Source organism: Phragmites australis, chromosome 6, assembly GCF_958298935.1.
Source record: "Phragmites australis chromosome 6, lpPhrAust1.1, whole genome shotgun sequence".
NCBI lineage: Eukaryota > Viridiplantae > Streptophyta > Magnoliopsida > Poales > Poaceae > Phragmites > Phragmites australis.
The window spans coordinates 36,838,845-36,860,984 of NC_084926.1; the positions used below are offsets into that span (position 1 = coordinate 36,838,845).

General features: G+C 51.4%; 3 protein-coding genes and 1 pseudogene across 3 annotated transcripts; 2 read left to right on the plus strand and 2 right to left on the minus strand.

Moving 5' to 3' along the window:
* Positions 1-518: 518 nt before the first annotated feature.
* On the plus strand, positions 519-1,747 carry LOC133923188 (uncharacterized). The gene is made up of 3 exons (XM_062368616.1): positions 519-760; positions 831-1,188; positions 1,586-1,747. The coding sequence occupies exons 1-3, from the start codon at positions 519-521 to the stop codon at positions 1,745-1,747; spliced, it is 762 nt and encodes a 253-aa protein (XP_062224600.1).
* Positions 1,748-5,570: 3,823 nt separating this feature from the next.
* LOC133920627 (uncharacterized) lies at positions 5,571-11,216 on the minus strand. Its single transcript, XM_062365231.1, has 3 exons — positions 10,854-11,216; positions 5,933-6,012; positions 5,571-5,861 (listed from the first exon to the last, which is right to left on the minus strand). The coding sequence occupies exons 1-3, from the start codon at positions 11,037-11,039 to the stop codon at positions 5,717-5,719; spliced, it is 411 nt and encodes a 136-aa protein (XP_062221215.1). The 5' UTR covers positions 11,040-11,216; the 3' UTR covers positions 5,571-5,716.
* Positions 11,217-12,207: 991 nt separating this feature from the next.
* On the minus strand, positions 12,208-12,950 carry LOC133923189 (uncharacterized; annotated as a pseudogene).
* A 4,309-nt stretch (positions 12,951-17,259) lies between these two features.
* Positions 17,260-19,135, plus strand: LOC133923190 (uncharacterized). Its single transcript, XM_062368618.1, has 3 exons — positions 17,260-17,856; positions 17,977-18,510; positions 19,058-19,135. The coding sequence occupies exons 1-3, from the start codon at positions 17,260-17,262 to the stop codon at positions 19,133-19,135; spliced, it is 1,209 nt and encodes a 402-aa protein (XP_062224602.1).
* Positions 19,136-22,140: the final 3,005 nt, after the last annotated feature.

Genomic DNA, 22,140 nt, shown 5'->3' on the forward strand with positions numbered 1-22,140 from the left:
CAGCTGTAAATCAAATAGTACGTTTGTAAAGGTTCCTTGCAGTTAGCATTTTCGGTCCAGTACGCCGTACGGATCGAATGACACATTACTGTTGGAACTTACATCCATGCCCTTACAGCCACGTAAGACCAATCCCAACCGTTTCTTTTACTTCTCACTTCAAAATCTCTTGACGGCAGGATTCCCTTCCCATATTTATTTCCTTCAGAATTCTACACTCCAACAACATTCCCTTCCCTGTTCCCTTCCCCAACAGACTTCAATATTATATAATTCTTTTAACCCGATCCGTATTTTCACTTGTGATGCGTATATATGGTACATGTACGGTCGTATGCAGTACGGGTGAGATTGGTGCCTGCGTACAAGGCTTCCCGCGGAAGAAAATGTGGTACATTTCGACTGCCTTGCCAAGGAAGCTACTCACGGTTGGCTTCGAAGGGAGATTCGTAGCACTATAAAAGGGGTCAGCCGCCTTAAATGGGAGTCACACTTCTTTCACGTATTGCATGTACACAATGAACTCTTCAGATTCGGAGGAAATGCTAATGTTCTCCTCGCATTCGAGTGACAAAGAGGAGCTGCTTTTGCTTCTAGCCATCGAGGAGGAACAAGCAGCAGCGGCGGGTCGGAGCCGGCAGTGTGGGTCCGTGCTGGGCCATACGGTCATAGACCATCGCCACCGCGAAGGTGCTGCTAGGCTCTACAACGACTACTTCACCGACAACCCTGTGTACGTTGATGTCCTGTTCCGGCGGAGGTAAGTTTGTATTCGTAATGCAGGACGTATGCAACAACCGACACTTAATAACGAATGTTTATGGAACCAGGTTTCGTATGACGCGTCGTTTGTTCATGAGAATTGCGGCCGCTGTGGAGCAGCATGACGCATGGTTCCGGCAGAGCAGGGATGCAACCGGGAAGCTCGGCCTTGGCCCTTTGCAAAAAATGACTGCGGCGATCCGTCAACTAGCATACGGAGTCAGTTCCGATGCAGTTGATGAGTATGTGCGGATCGGGGCAAGCACGGCGATGCTGGCATTGCGGAAGTTTGTGCAGGCTATTGTCGAGCTGTTCTCAGATGAATATCTACGTGCTCCCACTGAAGCGGATACCGCTCGCCTCTTGGTCGAAGGCGAGCGGCGAGGGTTCCCCGGGATGCTGGGGAGCATCGACTGCATGCATTGGGTATGGAAGAACTGTCTAAAAGTGTGGCATGGCACATATACGGACCATCCTCGCAAGCCTTCAATAGTTTTGGAGGCCGTAGCATCGTACGATTTATGAATTTGGCATGCTTTCTTTGGGGTACTACCTCGGCGACGGCATTTACCCCAAATGGGCGACCATAGTGAAGGCAATTCCTGCACCAAGAGGCAACAAGAGCATCCATTTCTCTGCCATGCAAGCATCTGTCCGCAGGGATGTTGAACGTGCATTTGGTGTCTTGCAATCTAGGTTTGCTATTGTTCGTGGACCTACTAGAGTATGGGATCAAAACACACTGCATAATATAATGACCGCATGTATCATTATGCACAACATGATAATTGAGGACGAACATGTAAGCGCTTTGACGGAGCAGGTGTTCGACTTCATGGGGGAGCCAACTCCAGTGCATCGAGATGCTGATCAAGGAGTCATGCATTATGTTGAAGCCACTCAAGCTATCAGGAACCGTGCAATGCACCACCAATTACGTGACGACCTTGCTGAGCACCTCTGGAGCCTGCATGGAGCACAGTAGCTGCCTACCAATTAAGTATTCTATAATTTAGTTTGTTGCATCTATTATGGGTTTTATGTCCTATGGTACTTATTGTTTCGAAGCTTCTATAATTTAGTATGTATCGTGCATCAATGTTGGTAGTGTGAACTGAGATGTTCGGCTCCTGTGATATGTCTTCAATTAGCAGTCAATGTAGCAACTTCTATGCATAAATTCATGAAGTACCGGCCATCCTACCTTGCATGTTTGATCACAGAAAGAAGAACTAATTGTCTCACATAAATGTTACAATGAAAAGTTCTATGCATAAATCCATCAACTACTGGCCATGCAATGTTGCAAGGTTGCACACGGAAACAAGAACTAGTTGTCTCAGATTAATATTACAATGCGAAGTAAACAACCGTCGTTTGGAAAACTATTTGTAATGCGAGAAACGAAAGCTAAAATGTGCGAACGCAGGAAACAACAGATGTCCTTCAGTACATGAAACAAGTGGCCTACGGATGATCCTCTAGGAGCTTCCACTGTGCCAATATGTCTTCTTGGCGCTTCCTGTAGTACTCACGTAGTGGCCCGCTAACACTGTCAAAGTCCACCTTCATAATACGTTCGTCTTGATCATTCACTCGGACCGTCGCTTGCAGCCGCATCACCTTGAGCTGTTCCTTCTTCAACTCGACCATAACCTTCTTCGTTTCGCTGAGGTCCTGCAGGTGTCGTTCATACATACCTCCAAAAACGGTTGGAAGTGGCGAGGTGGACGGTGACTTGCGCGCATGGGCAGCTTTGGCTTGGTCACGGCCAATAGGGCGGGGAAGGTCCGTGGAAGCGTTTGAAGCCGCATCATTTGGGACGTCATTGCCCACAGCTTGGCTGCACTGCGCGTCCACAACATCCTGGACCTTCTGTGCCCTTGCCGATTCGTGTGCGTGCCACTTAGGGTGGTCGGCAAGCATCACTCAATAGTGCGTGTACGCAAACAGTTTTCCCTCAATTGCCTTATAGGCCGTGCAAGCTCGAGCCATCTGAAAAAACATATAAGTCAGTGTGGCCGTAGCAATCATGGAACATTAACATTGGATAACATAGCCGCAACATTTGTTACCTTGTCATGCTCATTGGTGCCACTCGATTCAACTACTCTACCTTCCTGTAATGCACCGTGAATTTCGTAATGGCATCAATGATGAGCTTCATGTGGTTGATCAGCGCTTTGTTGGACCTTGGCATCATGCTTGGCTTCCTACATGTGTTGAAGTACTTTGCAATGCGTCCCCAATAGGTCTCTTTCGACTGATATGTGCCCACAACCGGATCTTGGCTCACATTTAGCCAAGTCGACACCAACAACTCATCTTCCTCATCTGTCCACTTGGTTCTATCAGTTTTCGGCTCCACCTTCTTCTTCTTCTTCTTCGAGGTAACCTTCTTCCTACCCTTCTCGTCGCTTCCCAAGCTGAACTACCCTACCTCCAAATTTCCACCCGGATTCCCAGACTGTGAGAACTGTGAGAAGTCCGAATCAGGTACGTCAGAGGAACCCCCTGGGTCCCCATCTCTGGCCCCGCCCAAGTCATACGGTTGAAACTGTCATGAAGTATACTCTCGTAAAAAGGATCTATACCGCCCCTTCAAATCAGTTATAGTAGAGATTATATGAATATGCAAAGACTGAATATGGGCACCATCATTGAAGGAAATGTTAGCATAGCCGGACAAGACATGTATGAATACTAAAGGTATTGAACCGAAAGCTATTGACTGCCTCAAACCCTTCTGTATACTTCACAATACCTTTTGTTCAATTGCCCCATTAACAGTGATGAGCTTGAATACATCATATTGAAATAGCACAACCATTTAACAATACATACTACCATCTATCAAACTACCATATTCGAAAATCAAAAAAACATGGCCACTGACTATAAACAACCCCAAATGCTTCTGGAAACTATGCATACACAAATATAGTCATAGCATGCCCTATTAAACCATATGTATTTGCATACAGGACCATTTACCAATATGTACTGCCATATCTCAAACAGCCATAAGCAACATTCAAAAAAACATGGCCATTGACTATGAACACCCCCAGATGCTTCTGGAAACTATGCATACAAGAATATAGACATAGCATGCCCTTTTGAACCATATGTATTTGCATACAGGACATAATCATCCTGCCTCACATACAACCAAATTTTAATCTGTCGTAGGAACTGTACACTACACCTACCAAATGTGGACAACATTCTTCTACATCATTTGAACTAATTATCCATGTCCAGTATGAAACCATCGGTACCAAATGGCAAAACATTGTTTCCAGGTGCCTCACACATTCAGACCAATATCCACATGGGGTAGGAAGCACAAACAGATATCTAAACAAATGGAACATCATCATTCAAATGGCCACACAGGGTTTTGCATTCATACATGAATCCAATTCAGTGGCATTACATAGATCAAGCCGACAACAATGCAAAGTTCAAAGCTACCAGAACTCATAGCAGCAGACACATTTCGCAGTAATGGAGGACAAGAACCTCACTACTCCAAAACCTAAGAGGAGACCAGATTAAAGCCGCCACGATTTATCCGATTCAACGGAGACGCCATCCTCTGTACTAGAACAAAGCACCTCATCTGTGCTCCATTCCGACAGCTCGATGTCATCTCCGTCGTTGTTCCTAGACAACCATGGGTCTTCTTCCTCCCCCACGCTACTCCTGTCCACCAAGTCAGTAGGCAAGGACATAGAGGACCGGCGCAGCGCATCCTCCACCTGGAATACGAGCTGACCCAAATCGTCGGCAATGGCATCCACCTCTAGCAGGGCCATGTTAAGGTCCACTGCCGCCGGTGTGCTCTCTGGGCTCAAGTTGTCGTTCGCTAACTTCTTCAAAGCGTCGGTCGCCTCCTGCACATGGTATTGCATCATGGAGACTAGGGCCGCTAGAGCTGCCGCGTCCATCTACAACATCCACCACGGGAATCCTACAAGCCGGAGGACAAACCATCCCCGTCGGCACCGCCAGCTCCCCTCGGGCCCATACCCCATGCCCCCTGCCCCTACGTCCGCCGCCGCAGGCCGTCGGCCCGTACCCCCAAAACCCCGATGGCCCCGCCAGCCCACCCCTTGGCTGCTACCCCGTCGCCCCTGCCCCTCCGTCCGTCGCCGCACCAAGTGTGCCCCTACCAAAGTAAATCGACCGACGCCGCCGCCACCCCACCGCTAGACCGGTACCCCGTGGCCCCCGCCCGTCCGTCCGCCGACTATGCACGGAGGCCCCTACTCACCTAATCGACTCCGTACCCCGATCCTTTCAGCACATCCCTTCTTCAACCTTCCTAACCCCGGATCCAGAGGAAGCAGAGGGGAACACGATGGTACCTTTCGTCGATTCGACTCGTCGCCGCCTGGCCGCCTCTGGAGACGTCGCCGCTTCCCTCCCTGCGTGCTCGAACTGGCCACTTGCCCCGACACCACCGCGCGCCTACCCTTGCGCCGCCATCCTCCCTGCTCGCGCCGGCTCCGCCCCTCCTCTTCGCGTCTTCCGCACCAACGCGTGACGCCAACTGCCAGAGCCTTCCGCGCTCGCCTTCTGCGTGAAGGGAATAGAGAGAGGTTCCCACAGTCGAGGGAACCTCTCTCCTTTTCCGTCCCGTGCCGCACCGGGAAGGGAAGGCTTTGGGCGTCGTCTCGCGTTCCCGTCGTGGGCGTTTTCCCATCGTGACGGGAATAAGGGCCGGGATGGGACTCGGTTAGGTTTGGTCTAAGAACATGTCAACTTTCTAAAATTATCACTCGCATCATCCACCAAACATGCCAAAATACCAAATATATTCGTACAAGGTGCGGCAATAGTTCACACTCCACAGCCCCATGTTCAAACTAGGCCCCCTCGAAAGAAAAAGCGGTTCAAAATAGTCCTTTGAGCGTAACATCAAGTTACATAGCCCACGACAGACTTATCAGTTTCCCTCCCGAGCTCTATCATTTCCATTTTCACTTTTCGATATGTAGTAACCGACGAAGCCACCATATACTAACACAAAACTAGTAACCCAGGACCTTGAAAGTTGCTTCATGAAGTACTCCTGACGAACACGCATGGAACTAGAAAGTGAAACCACGATCAGTGGATTTTCTGAAAAAACAGAGATGAAGTGATAAAGAATTATGTGTACCTTAAAAAAATGTCCACCACATCATCATTTGGCAATGAAGTAGCTCTTGTTGCCCGAATCTTCTCAAGTAGTGCATTTAACTATACAACAAAAATAAGCGTTTGATTAATAGTCAAACATAGATTTGCTCTAAAAAAACCATAAATGGAAGACAGTAAAACAGTATAATAAATGAAACGGTCCTTTCTGGTGTCGTAACAAAGGGAAGAAGTGTAGTATCCAGCATCTTAGTGCTTAGCAAATGCATATGCGGCCTTTAAGCTATATTGTCTAATTACAGACAATTATGATAGAAAATAAATAAAATGAGAAGAAAACCAGGAATTGTGTAGAAAGTTGGGTAGGTGGTACTTGTACAAGTTAATGCCACTGTAAAGACACCTAAGGAAATAAGTGATAAGCAATGTGACGCTGCATGATATCAGATAATGTGATTTTTTTTGAGTGGATCAATAATCTGAATCTACAATTACCTTACTCTACATCATTGTTTTAAATCAAGTTTATAAAGAAATTATCTTTTTTTTTTTTGCACAGAATGAAAGCAAATACGACACACAAGATGTAGATGCTCAAACTTGTCTAGAAATGCAAACAAAAAAAAAAGAATAAATATTCGAAATTAACTAAGCCACTTCTGCAGTTGGCTAGCCTCTTAAACACTTAAATGGGACATATCTAATCAAGTAACCAAACTACTTATTCCCACCTTGACATGAACTTTGAGTATAGGGTGCATCAGATGCTAAAGCAGTTACAAGTGCCACTCAATTTATTTTTAAGAACAGAAGTCCTTGAAAACTATACCCACTGCTTGTTCTCACATCCATGTACTTGTAGATAAGAGATTTGACCATTCGGTGAGAAATGGGACAAGCTCGAATATACCCCTATCTACGGTTTTTTACATAACAGGCTCCATCTGATTTCCACATTCATAACAGAAGATGAGTTCATGGTTCCAAAAGACCACCACAGACCAATGACAAGAGTAGGAAAGGTTACTATCTCAAGAGCATCAACCTAATCTGCAACACTAACATCCTACACGCAACACACTGAGGAACCATGGCTTATTAGTTATTACATATCACTACATAAGCTAAATGAGAGTAAACTTATAATACACAGACGCATATCTACATATAAAAAACAACTCAAGGAGTAAAAACCTGACAATCTGACATATACCAACTACTCCATCCAATATCCAACTAGATAATGGTCATAGTTGTTATGGTATCGGGATATCGTCACCATAACGACAATATGTCATCGTGGCGGAAATCCCCTTGTCGCCATAGGGACACCACGACCATCCATGTGGCGCCTGTATGGCATCCCTGTGGCGCATGTATGGTGTCCTATGACGAGCGCAATAGAAGATTAGGTTGGTGGTGACTTACCTAGTAATCAAGCGCAAGGATTGCGGAACCCACCCGCTGCCCGCCATCATTCTTTCCGCATCTATCGAGAGCCCGCAAGACTGAGGAACCCTAGCCCGAGCCGCCGGCCAGCGCCTAGCAGCAGGTAACTGCTCTCTCTGCGCTATGCCTCTTTTAGTCTGTTAGCTGAAATAGCAGTATAACACATATGTTAGCACATGAGCATATATGTTAGCAGTTGCACTTAGCACATATGTGATGTTAGCACTTCTGTAGGCACTTAGGCATAGAGAATACACATATGTGATGAGAGATTTGAAACTTTGAGAGAGTTCTATGTCTTTTGTGCTATATTTTATTTGTGTTTTTTTGCTACATTTACATTTCCTAATATCCTAGAATATAACTTTTGTGCTACATTTTATTTGTGTTTTTTGCTACATTTACATTTCCTAATATCCTAGAATATAACTTTTGTGCTACATTTCATTGCCATTTGCTAATATCCGGGACAAACATGTGTGTATTCGCCATGCCGATGTGTGTATGGCCCACGCACCATAAACGCTGTAAAGTTGTGAAGGTGGTGGGTCGCCGTGCCTTGCCACGCCACTGTAACAACTATGATAATGGTACAGATCGATACTGATATGACTCCGACAAACCATCAAAATAGGTCAACTTAGTATCAGACAATTATACCTCAATAATACAGATTTTAATACCCGATACTTCTCTGACACGGTGCCCGACATACTAAACAACATCAAGCGACCAACCTCAAGGTTCCACCGTAGAATTGTCTGATACTATGTGCTCATGTGCTAACATATGTGCTATACTGCTATTTCAGCTACCAGCCTAATAGACTAATAGAGGCATAGCGCAGAGAGACTAAGGGTAGAGAGAACAGAGAGAAGAGAGAGCAGGGAGAAGAGAGAGCAATTACCTGCTTCTGGGTGCCCTAATAGACTAATAGAGGCATAGCGCAGAGAGACTAAGGGTAGAGAGAACAGAGAGAAGAGAGAGCAGGGAGAAGAGAGAGCAATTACCTACTGCTGGGTGCTGGCCTGCGGAGAGCAGAGACAATCGAGAGGCGAAAGCGGCCTGCTGTGCTGCTGACCTGCTGTCTCATGCCATTGGGGAGACGATGAGGGTGGGGCGGTCGGGTCAGGACACGGTGAGTGCAAGGGTTTCGGACTTCCAGGCGGGGGTGGGCGGAGATCAACTGTTTAGCCAGCGGCAGCGGCGACGAGTCAAGCTAGGGTTCCTCAGTCTTGCGGGCTCTCGATGGATGCAGAAAGAATGATGCGTGCAGCGGGCGGGTTTCTCAGTCCTTGCGCTCGATTACTAGGTAAGTCAACACCAACCTAACATTCTATTGCGCCTGCCACAGAGCCGCCATGCGCCACATAACACCATGGCGATACGGTGGATGCCATCCACAGCGTACATGAACAAAAAAAAAAAAGTCAGACCACCGGTTCAATGGAACTCAGCAGCTAGAACTCAGGCACGTAGGCATGCATGTGTCTACAGCTGGGTTTCTCTTGTACTTATATGAGTGGGATTAACTAGTGTGGGTGTGAGTGAGTGCACACCCGCCACTAAAACTCCTTTCTAGGAGGTGAAATATCAGGCTTTTACAAGTGGGTGAGCTGCGATGGAGATCGCAACTGCCGTGGAGGCATCAAGGGTCAAAAATACATGACATGCATACCCACTGCTAGTTCTCAAATCACATTCATAGATAGTGGCAGTGATAAGATGATTTGATTAGAGACATGATGATTCCTACCAACATACACTGAAGTCCAGGTATAACAAACAACTCATGGAGACAATGGTCAAAAGTACTAGACTATATACCCACCAAGGTTTGAAAATTCGTCAGTAACCGATCAAAATGCGCGATAACCAGGCATCTCGGTCTGGCTCGGTTTCAGAAACCGAACGGTAACCGAATTTGAATTCAAAAAATTCAAAAAAAATAAAAAAATTTGAAAACAAATCCTAAAAAAACTAGACACAATTCTAAGACCTTTTGTGAAAAAACATTCAAAAATAATGTCGTTTGCATCATATTCTATAGGGAGGAAGTTTGAATAAAATGAAAAAAATTGAAGCGTGCGGCTCAGTTATTAACTCATTAGGAAACGTTTAACATGCAAACACATATTTTTTTGTGTAGGACGTATCTTAAGAGGACCTTTAAAATTGATTTCACTTCATTTAGAGTTTAATTAATTTCTCTATGATTTTTAATAAGTTCACAAGCATAAAGTGAATATGTTAAGAAACAGTACTGTAATTAAATTTTTCATGTCTACTATTATTTTTCCTCCATAAATCATAGTATAAATAAATAAATAAAAGTGGTTCCACTAATTTTAGAGGTGTGATGGGTCAGTTATGAATTAACCTATTTGCAACACATTTACACAATCCTGCATGTTACAATAACTAATTATTTGTTTATTTATACATATATTTTTAAAAGACATAGGATCATGTAAGAAGACTAACAAAATTAGTTTCATGATTTTTGGATTAGCAAAGAGTAAACTATGCATTTAACTTGGTTTAACAAATACATTTTCTCACAGAAAATTTTCAACTTTTTATGAGTATAAATATGTTTATCATGTAGACCATGTTACAAGGAAACCAACAAAATTTGTTTTACTTGATTTGACGCTCAGATGAATTAGTTATTGATTTTACAAGATTGAGCCAATTTTTGTGTTTTTTTGTTGAACTTCACTGAAAATCGAGAAAACCACTCGATAAATCGAGAAAACCGAGTGATTACCGACAAAATCGAGCAGTTACCAACAATGCAAAAAATTCGGGAAAACCGCTTGATAAATCGAGAAAATCGCTCGGTAACCGGTCCGATTCGACCGGTTACCGAGAAGTGATTCTGATAAATTTTTTAGCAAATTTCAAATTTTAGCAAATGAATTTTGTCTAAATTTTAGCTGAATTTCGAGCGGTTATCGTGATAATCGTGAATTTTCAGTTACCGGATGGACTCGGTAACCGAACTTCGACCGGTAAGTGAAACCTTGATATCGACTGCTTGTTCTAACATCCATCTGGATGATAGCAGAGATATGACGATTTGGTTGGTGAAGGGACAACAAGCGTACTATAGACAGCAACTCAAGGGTCTAAATACCTAACATGAACAAAGTATAGGAAAATAACATGACATGAACAATATATAGGAAACTAACATCGCGGTAAACTTGAAATCCCCCTCTGGTCGTTGAGGGAGAGAGCTATCGGTTCACGTTGCTTGGTGGATGGATCAACTGTAGGCACCACGAACAGGGAAGCTACCTATTTTTCAACAACACAAGGGAGCTCCTTGTGCTTCTACAAGGAGAGTAAGCAAGAAAGGGATCTCCTTGTGGATGATCTACGAGGAGATCAAGCAAGAAAGAGAGCTCCTTGTGGCTGATCTACGAGGAGGCGAAGCAAGAAAAGAGACAAAGGAGACCAGACCAAAAGGGGGACACTGGAAAATGTACCTTCTCATCCAGAGACGTGGGAGGCTGATCACCTGGAGCGCCCGAGTGCAAGAGGCGACGGAGCGGGGCAGCCCGGCGGGCTGCCAGCCCCTCCCCACCTGAAGGCGCAGCCGCAGCCGCTGCTGAGAGGACACGGCGGAAGGCGCTTCCCCGGAGGGTCGACGTGCGCAGCAGGGTGGAAGCCATCGATCTCCCTATCCCTTTTGTCTCTCGCCTAGTCCTTGCGTCGATTGTTCCCCTTCTCCGGCCGCTCTCAGCTAGTCCTTGCGCTCCTCCTGTTTCTCCCTCCTTCTCGCTCGATTCCTTCGGCAAGGCAGCACGATGGCGGCAGCCTCGCTAGGGCTTTTACTTTCTTTTTCCCCCAACCCCACGAGACTTCGTAGGCATAGGTGGTGGTGGTAAGAGGATGCGAACGGGCCTGGGCTGGTTAATTTCTCCGCAGTTTAAGCCCATCCTGTCAACAAAAAGGAAAAAAAATTTGCGAGCCAACGGAATTAAGGCTTGTTTGGTTCACCATTAAATTTGTCACGTGTAACCTTGACGTTAGCCACATCTGGGGCTTGACAAACTTTATGGTAAAATTAAGGTATTTGATTTGTAGCCACACTTAAGGTTAGTTGTAGCAGATTTTGTATTGCAGTTGTTTGGATTACTACTACAAATATTTGGTAAAGAATTATGGCAGTGGTTGGTTGGCAGCCAAAGGTGGCTATATTCACCCAAACACCCTAGAGTGTTGATAATACACTCTCTTGATGTCTAATTATCGCTTGTTACACATATGTAAACATGTCTTGTTACACCATCACAATACATATATACGTGGATATAAACTTAAAACCAAGGTCTGGATCTCATTCAATGGACTAAGTACCATGGTAGTAAATAGCATTAAGCAATGAAAGAACAATAACTTCCCAAAAGCAGTTAAACTAGTTGTCTGGACCTAATCTTAAGTAAATAAGGTTTCATCATATTCTGACCAGTGCATCCTAACTGTAACCAAAAGTTGTGCAATTGATCACCTAAAAGAACTAACGCAGCTGAACACCCAAAAGAACTATCACAACTGAACACCCAAAAGCACTAAGTTGGAGCTGTCACCGGTTAATCTTCGCAAGTGAGGAACTTGTACACCCAAATCTGCAGAGCCATGTCACTTGCACTGATTAAGAAGTCATGTATACCTTTTCTTTCATTGTGAGCAGTGGTAATTGTCATTGCCTCTAGCCTCTCCCGCAAGCTAGCATGAGGATTAGGAGGTTGGGGTACTTGAGGGGCCGGAGCAGTGAGAAATTTCTAGAGCGACACCAATGTGGAGTTAATTTGTTCAGTAGACTCTGAGAAAGGACTCTTAGGATTTTTTTGTCTTCTTGGCAGGTGACTTGACACCACTTGGATGCTTGGTACCAGTTTGACTAGTGCTAGACGAGCTATTGTCTCCACTAGCTTTATGGGTGATGGCAAAGTGTCATAATCATCACCAGCTGGGTCTTCAGGAAGTGCATAGCAGCTCATGTCATTCAACCCTTGTGAATTGCAGCTCTCTGCATCATCGCAATCATTCATGCATGTTTCTTGGTCAATGGCAAGAGAACCATTTGCATTAGTGCCAGTGAATAGCTCATGCATCTCATGGAAGAAATTTGATGGGCTTAGAAAGCAAGCACCTTACCCTATCCTACATTTCATGTAGGAGGAGTTAGCCTTATATATGCATTTTCCAGTTTCATTCATAGAGAAAATAAATTGAACATACATTGAGATTAGCCTTTTCAGACTCTGAAATAGTGACCATGCATTCAATACATAATTCAAACACATTGCCACTATTGCTCAAAGCCTTTGATACATACTTCCAGTTTCCTTTGTAGTGCCTAAAGTGACGATCAACTTGAGCAATTGTCACCCCCATAGCAAACTCTTTGTTTAAGGCACTAGCACACTTCATGTGATGTTACTTCTTGAACTTAAATCCGGCATTGTGGTCTTTCAAGTAGACCAATCCAGCATGAACTTGGTTTGACCATCAACCTAATTGATGGTTCTCTCACGAGAAGGTCCATCCCCATCAAGTTTCTCCTTCCCTTTTGCCATTGCCGCTCCTCATGACATGAGACAATTTAATTAAACACATACTACTAGAATCAACACGGAACATAAACACAATTTAAAAAGGATTTATGCAATGCAAATAACAAAACTTAATAATATCGGTCTGATAATGTACACATACATAGCAAATTAGAAAATCAAATAGGAAACAAGAGCAGTCACCACACATCAAGCTTCTACATATTAATTCCATCTTCAGCTATAGATTACCCTACTTTATCCTCCCACATCTTTTGTGCTAGCTCATCCCGTTTACGTGCCCATGCCCGACTCTCCTCTTGTATGTCACGATGGACCAGACTGCTCCTTGGTAGTGCTGAGTAGCAAGTAACATCATCATATGCATATTCATTTGAACCATCCTCTGGGATCCGATTTGGAGCGCACAACATGCAACAACAATTTTGACTTGATTTTTCAAAGCGAAGAATGATTAACTTACAAATATTTTAAAATGATTCTTCAATGTACCAAATGCACTTTCAACAGTTGTTCTAAGAGAAGGTTAACAATGGTTGAACAACTTCTCCGGGCATTCTGACCCTGCAATACCCCAACATTCTTTTAGATGATACGGGACACCATGACACAGAGGTGGTATACCTATTGTCGGAGGATTAACTCCAGTCGCAGGGATCCCGAGAGACCCCTTTTTAGAGATTCGGCCGGGGGGATGATCCTGAATATGTTCGTCGGAGAAATAAATGGAAATGAATGCAATTGCCGGTGGTAGAGGAGTGACCTAGTGCAAGAAGAAGTAAATGCACCGGAATTTAGATAGGTTCGGACCGCTCGGGGGCGTAACACCCTACTCCTGTATGAACACTATGAATGTCTCGAGGAAGTCCCTCAAGGATGTTGCTGGTTACAAGGAGGATCTCCTATTCTAAAGCCTGGGGCTCCTTGTTCTCCAGCTGGGGTTGGGCTCAGCCTTCTCTGGTCTTCCCTTCTCTTGTTTTCACACCGGTTTCTTCTTCTTTCCTTTCTTACACTTTTTCTTCTATCCCTCTCTTCTTCTTCTTTTTTGCCTCTTTCTTCTGCTGTGCCGTCGGCTCCTTCAAATACCTGCCAGCGGTGATATGCCCCGCACGGGAGGGTGCGAACTCCAAGGCACCACAAATGGAATGGGCGTCATCATTTCCTCTGGGCGACGTGACCGGGGGTGGAAAATGCGTCCCACGCCTGGTCACCTGTCGCCATTAATGTCTGGCAACGGATGCCATGGAGCGGGCCCGCCGGGTGGCCTTAGAACAACTCGGCGTGCCTGCCCTGTCTTGTTCCCCTGCCACAGCAGCGCGGCAGACGAAACGCCTCGGCCCTTACGACGTTATCCCGAGACGGGCCGGGTGGCACGGGACGGGACCTGTGCAATTAATAACCCCACGCCTCTCTGCCAAAATGTGGCAGGAACTGACGCTGAGCGCGGCGGGAGTAGTTGGAGGTGACAGGCCACGCACGCTCTTTAAATGCGGCCTCGGGCCTTTGACTGGCTGATACCTTATCGGTGGGCCCCTCGGGGGCCTTTCTGGGTCGTCGGGGTACCGAGTGCTCGGTGGTACTGTTCACTTCCCCGAGCACTCTCTTCCGAGAACGCCCCTTCTTGTCCTCAGGGGACCGGGTGCTCGGGGGTACTGTTCACCTCCCTGAACACTCTCTCCTGGGCACACTTGTATGGATCCTCGGGGAACTGAGTGCTCGGGGGCTGCTGCACGCAGCCCCGAGCACTTTCTCCCTGAACTTCCTTCGGTGGGTCCTCGGGATACTTGGGTGCCCAGGGGCCACCGCTAGCGGCCCCGAGCATGTTTCTCCCAACACTTAGCTCTCCTGGTCGTCGGGGGACTAGGGTGCTCGGGGGTCACCGTACACCTTCCCGAGCATGTTCTTCCCGGTACTGTGATTTCGTGGATCATCGAGGAACTGACTGTGGCCCCGAGCGCCCTCTTCCGGGACTCGATCTTTCTCACCTTCTGGGAGAGACTCCGCGGAATGACGCCATGTGGCGGATGGCTAGCCTGACCTCGGGATTCAGGGACCCCAGGTTCCTGATACACCGACAGTAGCCCCCAGGCCCATTGGCAGGCAATGCCCAGGGACTACGGATGGGCCCTTCGTCGCCAACGAGGCCGAAGCCAGTACTGACGCCACGTGGTGAGCTTTTGGACGGTGGTCCCGCCGGTCCGAGCCTTTTGTACGGCCCAACGGGGAGCCGAACGGACGCGCGTCCAAACGACTCCCGAGAGGTGTGACAACGGGACAGGCAGCACACGACGACGGGACCGGCGGCACGCGCGGCAGCCACACAGATGGAGGAAAATATGCCTGGCAACCACTGACACCGCATGACCCGTGGGAGACTCGTCTGGCGGTTGCGTCGATAGAGGAAACCATCCTGCCGAGTGCGCTGTGGTGGGCGACGTTTGAATTTCCCTGGGGTATAAAAGGAGGAGGGAGCGAACCACCCCCCTCTTTACGCCATCTCATGATCTAGCCCCTGCTCTCCTTGCACTCCTGAGCCCTAGACTCTCCTTAGGCGATCAGAGCACCTTCCCTTCTCCACCGTCCAGATCATCCCCCGCCCGACGAAATGCCAAGAGCAGGAGGAAGCCGCCGTGACAGGACTCCCGACGGCGTGCTGCCGGAGTCCCGCCTGCTGAATGAGGAGGCAGCAGAGAAGATTCGGAAGTTGATGGTCCCCGAGGGTCAGCAGGGGGCCTCGGTGGTGACACCGGCGAGCTTCCCGCCGGTGACAAACCGCCTGGGGCACATCGTCCTCTTCACCTCCTTCGTGGCGGCTGGGCTGGTGCCGCCGTTCTCAACATTCTTCCTCTAGATCCTCGACACCTACGGGATCCAGTTGGTGCATCTCAGCCCCAACTCCGTCGTCATCCTGGCGGTCTTCGCCCACTTCTGCGAGATGTTCGTGGGGGTGCCGCCGTCGGTGACGCTCTTCTGGCACTTCTTCGCGCTGTGGTCGGCCGGGAAGAAGAGGGGCTTCTCCACCGCGGACTTCGCTGGCAGCTGCAACTTCCGGCTGCGGGACGGCCTGGGGGAGCGATACATTCCCCAGGTACTGCGAAGCAAGTGGGAGGAATGGCAGCGTGATTGGTTCTACGTCGACGTCAGCCCCCATGACCGTCTGACCCTACCGGAGGTGGCGGCGGAACCCCAGAAGGTGACCTCGGAGGTGCCGCCGCCGATGGACGCGCGGCTGGAGCTGGTCCTGGAGCGCATCGAGTTCCTGCGCGAGGCCGGGCTCACTTCGATGATGGTGGTGGCGGACTTCCAGCGCCGTCGCCTGGAGCCCCTGCGGGAGCGGGTCCGACCTTGCTGGCTTTACACCGGCCCCGAGGACATCACCCGGACCCAGATCGGTGAGGATTGGGACCTGGGCGTGCCGGAGTTGAGGGGCATGCTCCGGGTGGTGACCGGGGTGGATGACCTGAGCCGGGCGGAGCTCCCGTGGAAAGAGATGGCACTCTGTGCCAATCCTAACCGGGTGGCGATTCAGGCGAAGCTGCCGGAGTTCGACACCCAGGGGTTGGTCGACCGGCCGGGGCGCCAGAACCCCGGGACCATCGAGACCCCCGTGGTGGATGAGGCGGTCGGTGAGGGGGCCGTAAGCGGCCCAGAGCAAACTGACGGCGCGGGCTCTGTGGGCGATGGGTCGCAGGCCAGCGGCGGGGCTGCCGTAGGTAGCAGCAGCCGCACCGGAGGAGGAGGCACCGCTGGTAGCGCGGCGACGGTGTTGCCGGCACCGGAGGACCGGGGGAAGCACCCCCGACTCTTCATTCCTGCGCCAGAGCCCCCACCGTCGCCGTCGCCAGGTGGGGGCGGAAACCGGGATGGCCAGTCGTGCAGTGCGGGGCTGTCAATAGGGGCGGCATCTACAGTTCTAGAACCGCACCTTCGTCTGCTCAGGCCCGACTCGACGCCTGGAGACCACGCGGCGGCCCCGTGGAGCCCCCCAGCAGAAGAGGAGCAGGGAGGAATCCAGGCCAGCACCGTCGAGCCTGGAGTACAGGATTCCGGCTGCGAGGTGGCAGTACCGAAGACCCACGACCGTGTAAGTTTCGTCCCCCCTTCCTTCCGAGTGCGCTCTGCCCGAACTACACTCTGAGTTTCGATTTCGCTCTTCTCTCGCAGGTCACCCACGGGCGCTGCCAAGAGCCAAGAGCGGCCGGAGGCACCGAGTCCGGCGCTAGTCCTCGAGCCAAGCGTGCCCGAGCGGAGCACGCTGGCGAGGCCAGGGCCGATAACCACAACGGCGGAATCGGGGCCGCCGAGCACGACGATGGAGTCGGGGCCGGTGGGCGCGGCGGCAGAGCCAGAGCAGGCGAGCGTGGCGGGGGAGCCAGGGTGGGAGAGCGTGACAGCGGAGCTGGGACCGGTGAGCGCAGCACCGGTGAGCGCGATGGCAGAGCCAGAGGCGCAACCACCGTGCCGCGCCGAGCCGGCAACAGAGGTCGTGCCCGAACGGCCGGCGCCGCCTGAGTCCGGCCCGAGCGCGCCGAGCGCGGGGTGGATGACCGCGCGGCAAATTTCGGGGGCCTCGAGCCCCCCGGAGGAGGCCCGCGGGGGACCCAGCGTCGAGCCGCCCAGTCAGCCCGCTGACCCTCTTCCGGTCGTGCTTGAGAGCGCCCAGGAGGTGATCGGGCGGCTGGAGGCGGCCGTGGTGGGGGAGATGGCGCAACAGGAGGCGGAGCACGCCGCTCTGGCCTCGGAGAGGGCGCAGCTTACCGCGGCTTGGCGCGTCTTCGACTCCCACCTCACCGCGGTGCGCGCCACCCATGAGGACGAACGGCGCGCTATGGAGGAAGAGCGGAAGGCCTTGGAGGAGGCCCGCGCGGAGGTCACGCGGGAGCATAAGGACGTCGCCCGCCTGGCCGAGGCATCGCGGCAGCAGGCTGCCGAGGCCCTCGCTAGGGAGAGGCAGGCGCAGGAGCGGGAGGAGGCGGCGATGAACCGCGAGAGGGCATTAGAGGCCTTCCAGGCTGACCTAGCTTGCTAGAAGGGCGAGGTCGACCGGACCCACGCCGAGCTCCAATACTGGGTGGAGGAACTCCAGCACGTCGAGGGGGAGCTCCAACGCCGGGAGGAGGACGTCATGATCCGGGAGACCGACGCCGAGATAAAGGCGGCGGACTTGGGCGCCTGGGAAGATCTGCTGGCCCACCGGGAGGCGGAGGCTGCTGAGGCTGCGGGGGCCGCTGCAGCTAGGGAGGAGCGGGCAACCAAGCTCGTGGCGGAGCTGGCCGCCCGCGAGCAGGCCCTGTCCGCCTTGGCGGAGCGGGCGAAGTTGGCTGAGGCCCAGGCGCCCGGCGCCGACTCTGTTGGTGCGGCCGTAGGGCAGGGTCTTGAGGAGTGGCTGCGTACCATGGCGGAGGAGCTCGAGGACGCCAACACCGAACGGGCCAGCCTGCAGCTAATGCTTAAGGACGTCCTTCGCCGGATGCAGCGATCCGTGAGGGTGGCCAGGCTCAGGCGACTTCCCGTGGAGGAGAAGGGAGCAGGCCCCGGCCGGTTCACCCTGGGCTTCCAGAAGGTCAGCGAGCGCCTCGAAACGCTACCCCAGGTCATCCAAGAACTCGCCGCCCGGGAGGGGCGTGGCTTGGCCCAAGCAGTGGTCGAACACGTCTTGGCTTGCTATCGGAGCCGGGACCCGAACTTCCCGCTAGAACCAGCTCGGGAAGGGGTGGTCGAAGCTGAGGAGGAGGCCGCCCGGGAGGAAGTTCAGAGTATCGCTGCCGCAGTGGCAGCCGGTTTCATGCGGGAGGCGCCGCCGCCCCCTGTCCCGAGGAGCAGCAGCGAAAGCTCCGACTCCGACTAGGCCCTCTTTTTTTTTAGTAGTCTTTTCTTCTTCTTCTTTTACTTGATGTAAATATGGGAGTGATCCCTTAGAAATGCTGTCCCTTTTTTGTAAATATAATGAAGGCCTTTCTTTGGGATCGCAACTCCAGTATTCTTCTGAGTGCTCGGTGTAGTTTCTGCTGTTTTCACTTGATGCCCCGAGGAGTACTCAGTCGGACCAACCCTCACCTTTCCTTCCCTGAGAACGATATCGCCCTGACTGTCCTTCTGGGCGCGTTCAGCCTCCGAGCCCTCGTGAATCCGCGATGGCTAAGTCAAAAGACAAAGGCACGAACTTCCTTGCTCAGGAGATAGATTGAACCAGCACGGCGCACGCCATGACCAGTGAGCACCTTTTCACTTTGCGACCAGTCAGCAAGTAGACTGGAGCCACGTGCGGGCGGGAATGCGACCAAGAGTCCCCACGGTTCGGTGGTGCCCGGGCTTAAGACGGACCGGACCGAGCACCGACAGCCTGTCCCTGGGGCCTAGGCTCCGGACTACTCGAGCGGCTCGAGCGATAGGATTACCCGAGAACCCCAGGGACTCGGTAGTGCTCGGTCATTACCGTACGCACGGTACACCTTTCTACGGACTGTTCTGTCGTTCTAGGAAAAAGTGGACACATGGCAGGGGTTTGTGTGTGAGGAGACTTTCTCACCGAGCAGATTAGAGTACAAGGGCCCCCGAGGACGGCTCGGGAACAAAATATTACTGAATGTAAATTCGTCTGAATTTAACCACTCACCGGACAGTTGTCGGCTTTTCGGCCAACCAATCCAGGAGGGGTATGAGCTCCGAGCTCGGGGGCTCCGGGAACTTAGTTCCCACGGCCGGGGCCCCCAAGCACCCGGGGGCGCATGAGGGGCCCGGGATCAGGCGATCCCGACCACTCATGCCTGAGCGGTGGGACCACCCGAGGATCCTTAGGGCCGAGCAGTGACCTGGGCACTGAGGCCCTCGCGGTCGAGCTGCCTTTGCTTTTGATTGTCGATCTGCGATTTGAAAATAGAGAAGCTCTTTGCTTGGTGCGCTCTGTTAGTGCGGTACTCATTATAGACTGCTCTCGTTTTCGACCCGAGACCTCTCGAATACCCAGACCGGCGGACAAGAGCAGGCAGAGGTGTAACCCAGAGGTCCTATGGTTCGGTGGCGCCCAGGGTATGACAGACCAGACCGAGCACCGACAGCCCGCTCTTGGGGCCTAGGCTCCGGACTACTGGAGCGGCTCGAGCGATAGGATTACCCGAGGACTCAGGGACTCGGTAGTGCTCTGAGGACTATCACGACACCGAATACCACAGCCCACCACGAAAGACGTGAGCCAGCGGCAACCGCCCGCGCGCATACCGATCGGGATTCTTTTGTCAGCAGGGAAAATGAGAGAGCGAATTTTTCTCGCACAACCGAGCATCTCACCAGACAGATTAAACGTATGGAATCCCGAAAAAATAAAATTTTGACATAAGGACTGCACATTGATATATATATTGTATTGACAATTCCTTTTAAAAGGTTGGGTGACTTACCCAGCTAGTTGTAGCCCCCGGTCAACTTGGGCGGGGGGAAGCCCCCGGCCTGGTTGACCTGAGCCAGCATGGCCATCTATGGGAAGAATTTGCGCAGGTGCTCGATGTTCCATGTTCCATGGGTTGGGGAGCGGCTGCCCATCTTCTGCCGCCAGCCGGAAAGAGCCTTCTCGCGGGACACCGATCACGGTAAAGGGGCCTTCCCACATAGGGGACAGCTTATTCCTTCCTTCGCGCGACTGGACGCGTCGGAGAACTAGATCCCCCACCTCGAGAGACCGGGCTCAGACGTGACGCTGGTGGTAGCACCGCAGGCTTTGCTGGTAGCGGGCTGCTCGGACGGCGGCACGCCGTCGGTGCTCTTCCAAATAGTCGACGTCGTCGCACCTCTGCTGCTCCTGCTCCCCTTCGGAGTAGGCATGCACCCGAGGGGAGCCTAGAGTGAGCTCGGAGGGGAGGACCGCCTCAGCGCTGTACACGAGGAAGAAGGGAGTCTCCCCGGTAGCGCGACTTGGCGTGGTCCGGTTAGCCCATAGCACGGCAGGCAGCTCGTCGACCTACCCTTTCCCATGCTTTGCAAGCACGTTGTAGGTCCAGGTTTTGACCCCTTTAATATCTCCGCGTTGGCGCGCTTGACCTGCCCATTGCTCCGAGGATGAGCGACGGAGGCGAAGCAGAGCTTGATGCCGAGATCCTCGCAGTAGTCCCCGAACAGGGCACTTGTGAACTGAGTGCTGTTGTCGGTAATGATCCGGTTCGGGACACCGAAGTGACTGGTGATGCCGCGGATGAACTGAAGCACCGTGTTCTTGGTCACCTTGATGACTGGGACCACCTCCGGCCATTTGGTGAACTTGTCGATGGCGATGTAGAGCTACTCATAAGCCCCGACTGCTCGGGGGAATGGCCCCAGAATGTCCAGCCCCCAGACCGCGAAAGGCCATGACAGGGGGATGGTGTGAAGAGCCTGAGCTGGTTGGTGAATCTGCTTTGCTTGGAACTGGCACGCTCTAAAGCGCTGGACCAGCTCGGAAGCATCCTGGAGGGCTGTAGGCCAGTAGAAACCTTGCCGGAAGGCCTTCCCGACCAACGTGCGGAACGATGCATGGCCACCGCAGTCGCCCTCGTGGATCTCAGCGAGAAGCTCGCCGCCTTCTGCCCGGGTGATGTATTTCAGGAGAATGCCGCCTGCGCTACGCCGGTAGAGATCCCTATCTACTATAGCATAGCGTTTGGACTGCCGAGCTACTCTTTCGGCAGAAGCCTCATCCCCGGGGAGGAACTTTTCCTTCAAGTACCCTCGGATATCGTCCATCCACGAGGCATCTTGAGAACTGTCAGCGAGTGCGGCAGCGCACTCGCCAGGCGGCGGCACCCTGACGGGGCTTCCCACTGAGGGCACCGCCGGGGTCCCCTGAATTGAGTTCGAGGTTTCCCCTTCGCCCTGTTCGGCAGGCAGGACGGAAGGTCGTGCGAGTCTTTCTTCAAAGACCCCGGCGGGGACGTGCGCACGGGAGGAGGCCAGGCGAGAGAGGTCGTCGGCCAGAGCGTTGTCGCGGCGCGGGATGTGCCACAGCTCTAGGCCGTCGAAGCGCTTCTCCAACTTCCCGACTACCGCCACGTACACCGCCATTTGAGGATCCGTGCACTGGTACTCTTTGGATACCTGGTTGACCACCAGCTGGGAGTCTTCCTTGACCAGGAGGCAACGAATCCCGAGACCCACCGCGGCACAGAGGCCAGCGATGAGACCCTCATATTCCACCATGTTGTTGGATGCGCGGAACTGCAGCTGC

Coding starts and splice junctions, on each gene's coding strand:
- LOC133923188 (XM_062368616.1), top strand. CDS start 519: ATGAACTCTTCAGATTCGGAGGAAATGCTAATGTTCTCCTCGCATTCG. Junction 761..830: donor GATGTCCTGTTCCGGCGGAG/GTAAGTTTGTAT, acceptor TTATGGAACCAG/GTTTCGTATGACGCGTCGTT. Junction 1,189..1,585: donor GCATCGACTGCATGCATTGG/GTATGGAAGAAC, acceptor TTGACGGAGCAG/GTGTTCGACTTCATGGGGGA.
- LOC133923190 (XM_062368618.1), top strand. CDS start 17,260: ATGGAGTCGGGGCCGGTGGGCGCGGCGGCAGAGCCAGAGCAGGCGAGC. Junction 17,857..17,976: donor ACGTCGCCCGCCTGGCCGAG/GCATCGCGGCAG, acceptor CTAGCTTGCTAG/AAGGGCGAGGTCGACCGGAC. Junction 18,511..19,057: donor TCACCCTGGGCTTCCAGAAG/GTCAGCGAGCGC, acceptor GGGCGCGTTCAG/CCTCCGAGCCCTCGTGAATC.
- LOC133920627 (XM_062365231.1), bottom strand. CDS start 11,039: ATGGCTTCCACCCTGCTGCGCACGTCGACCCTCCGGGGAAGCGCCTTC. Junction 6,013..10,853: donor CCACGTCTCTGGATGAGAAG/GTACATTTTCCA, acceptor TTTGTTGTATAG/TTAAATGCACTACTTGAGAA. Junction 5,862..5,932: donor GTGGTGGACATTTTTTTAAG/GTACACATAATT, acceptor TTCACTTTCTAG/TTCCATGCGTGTTCGTCAGG.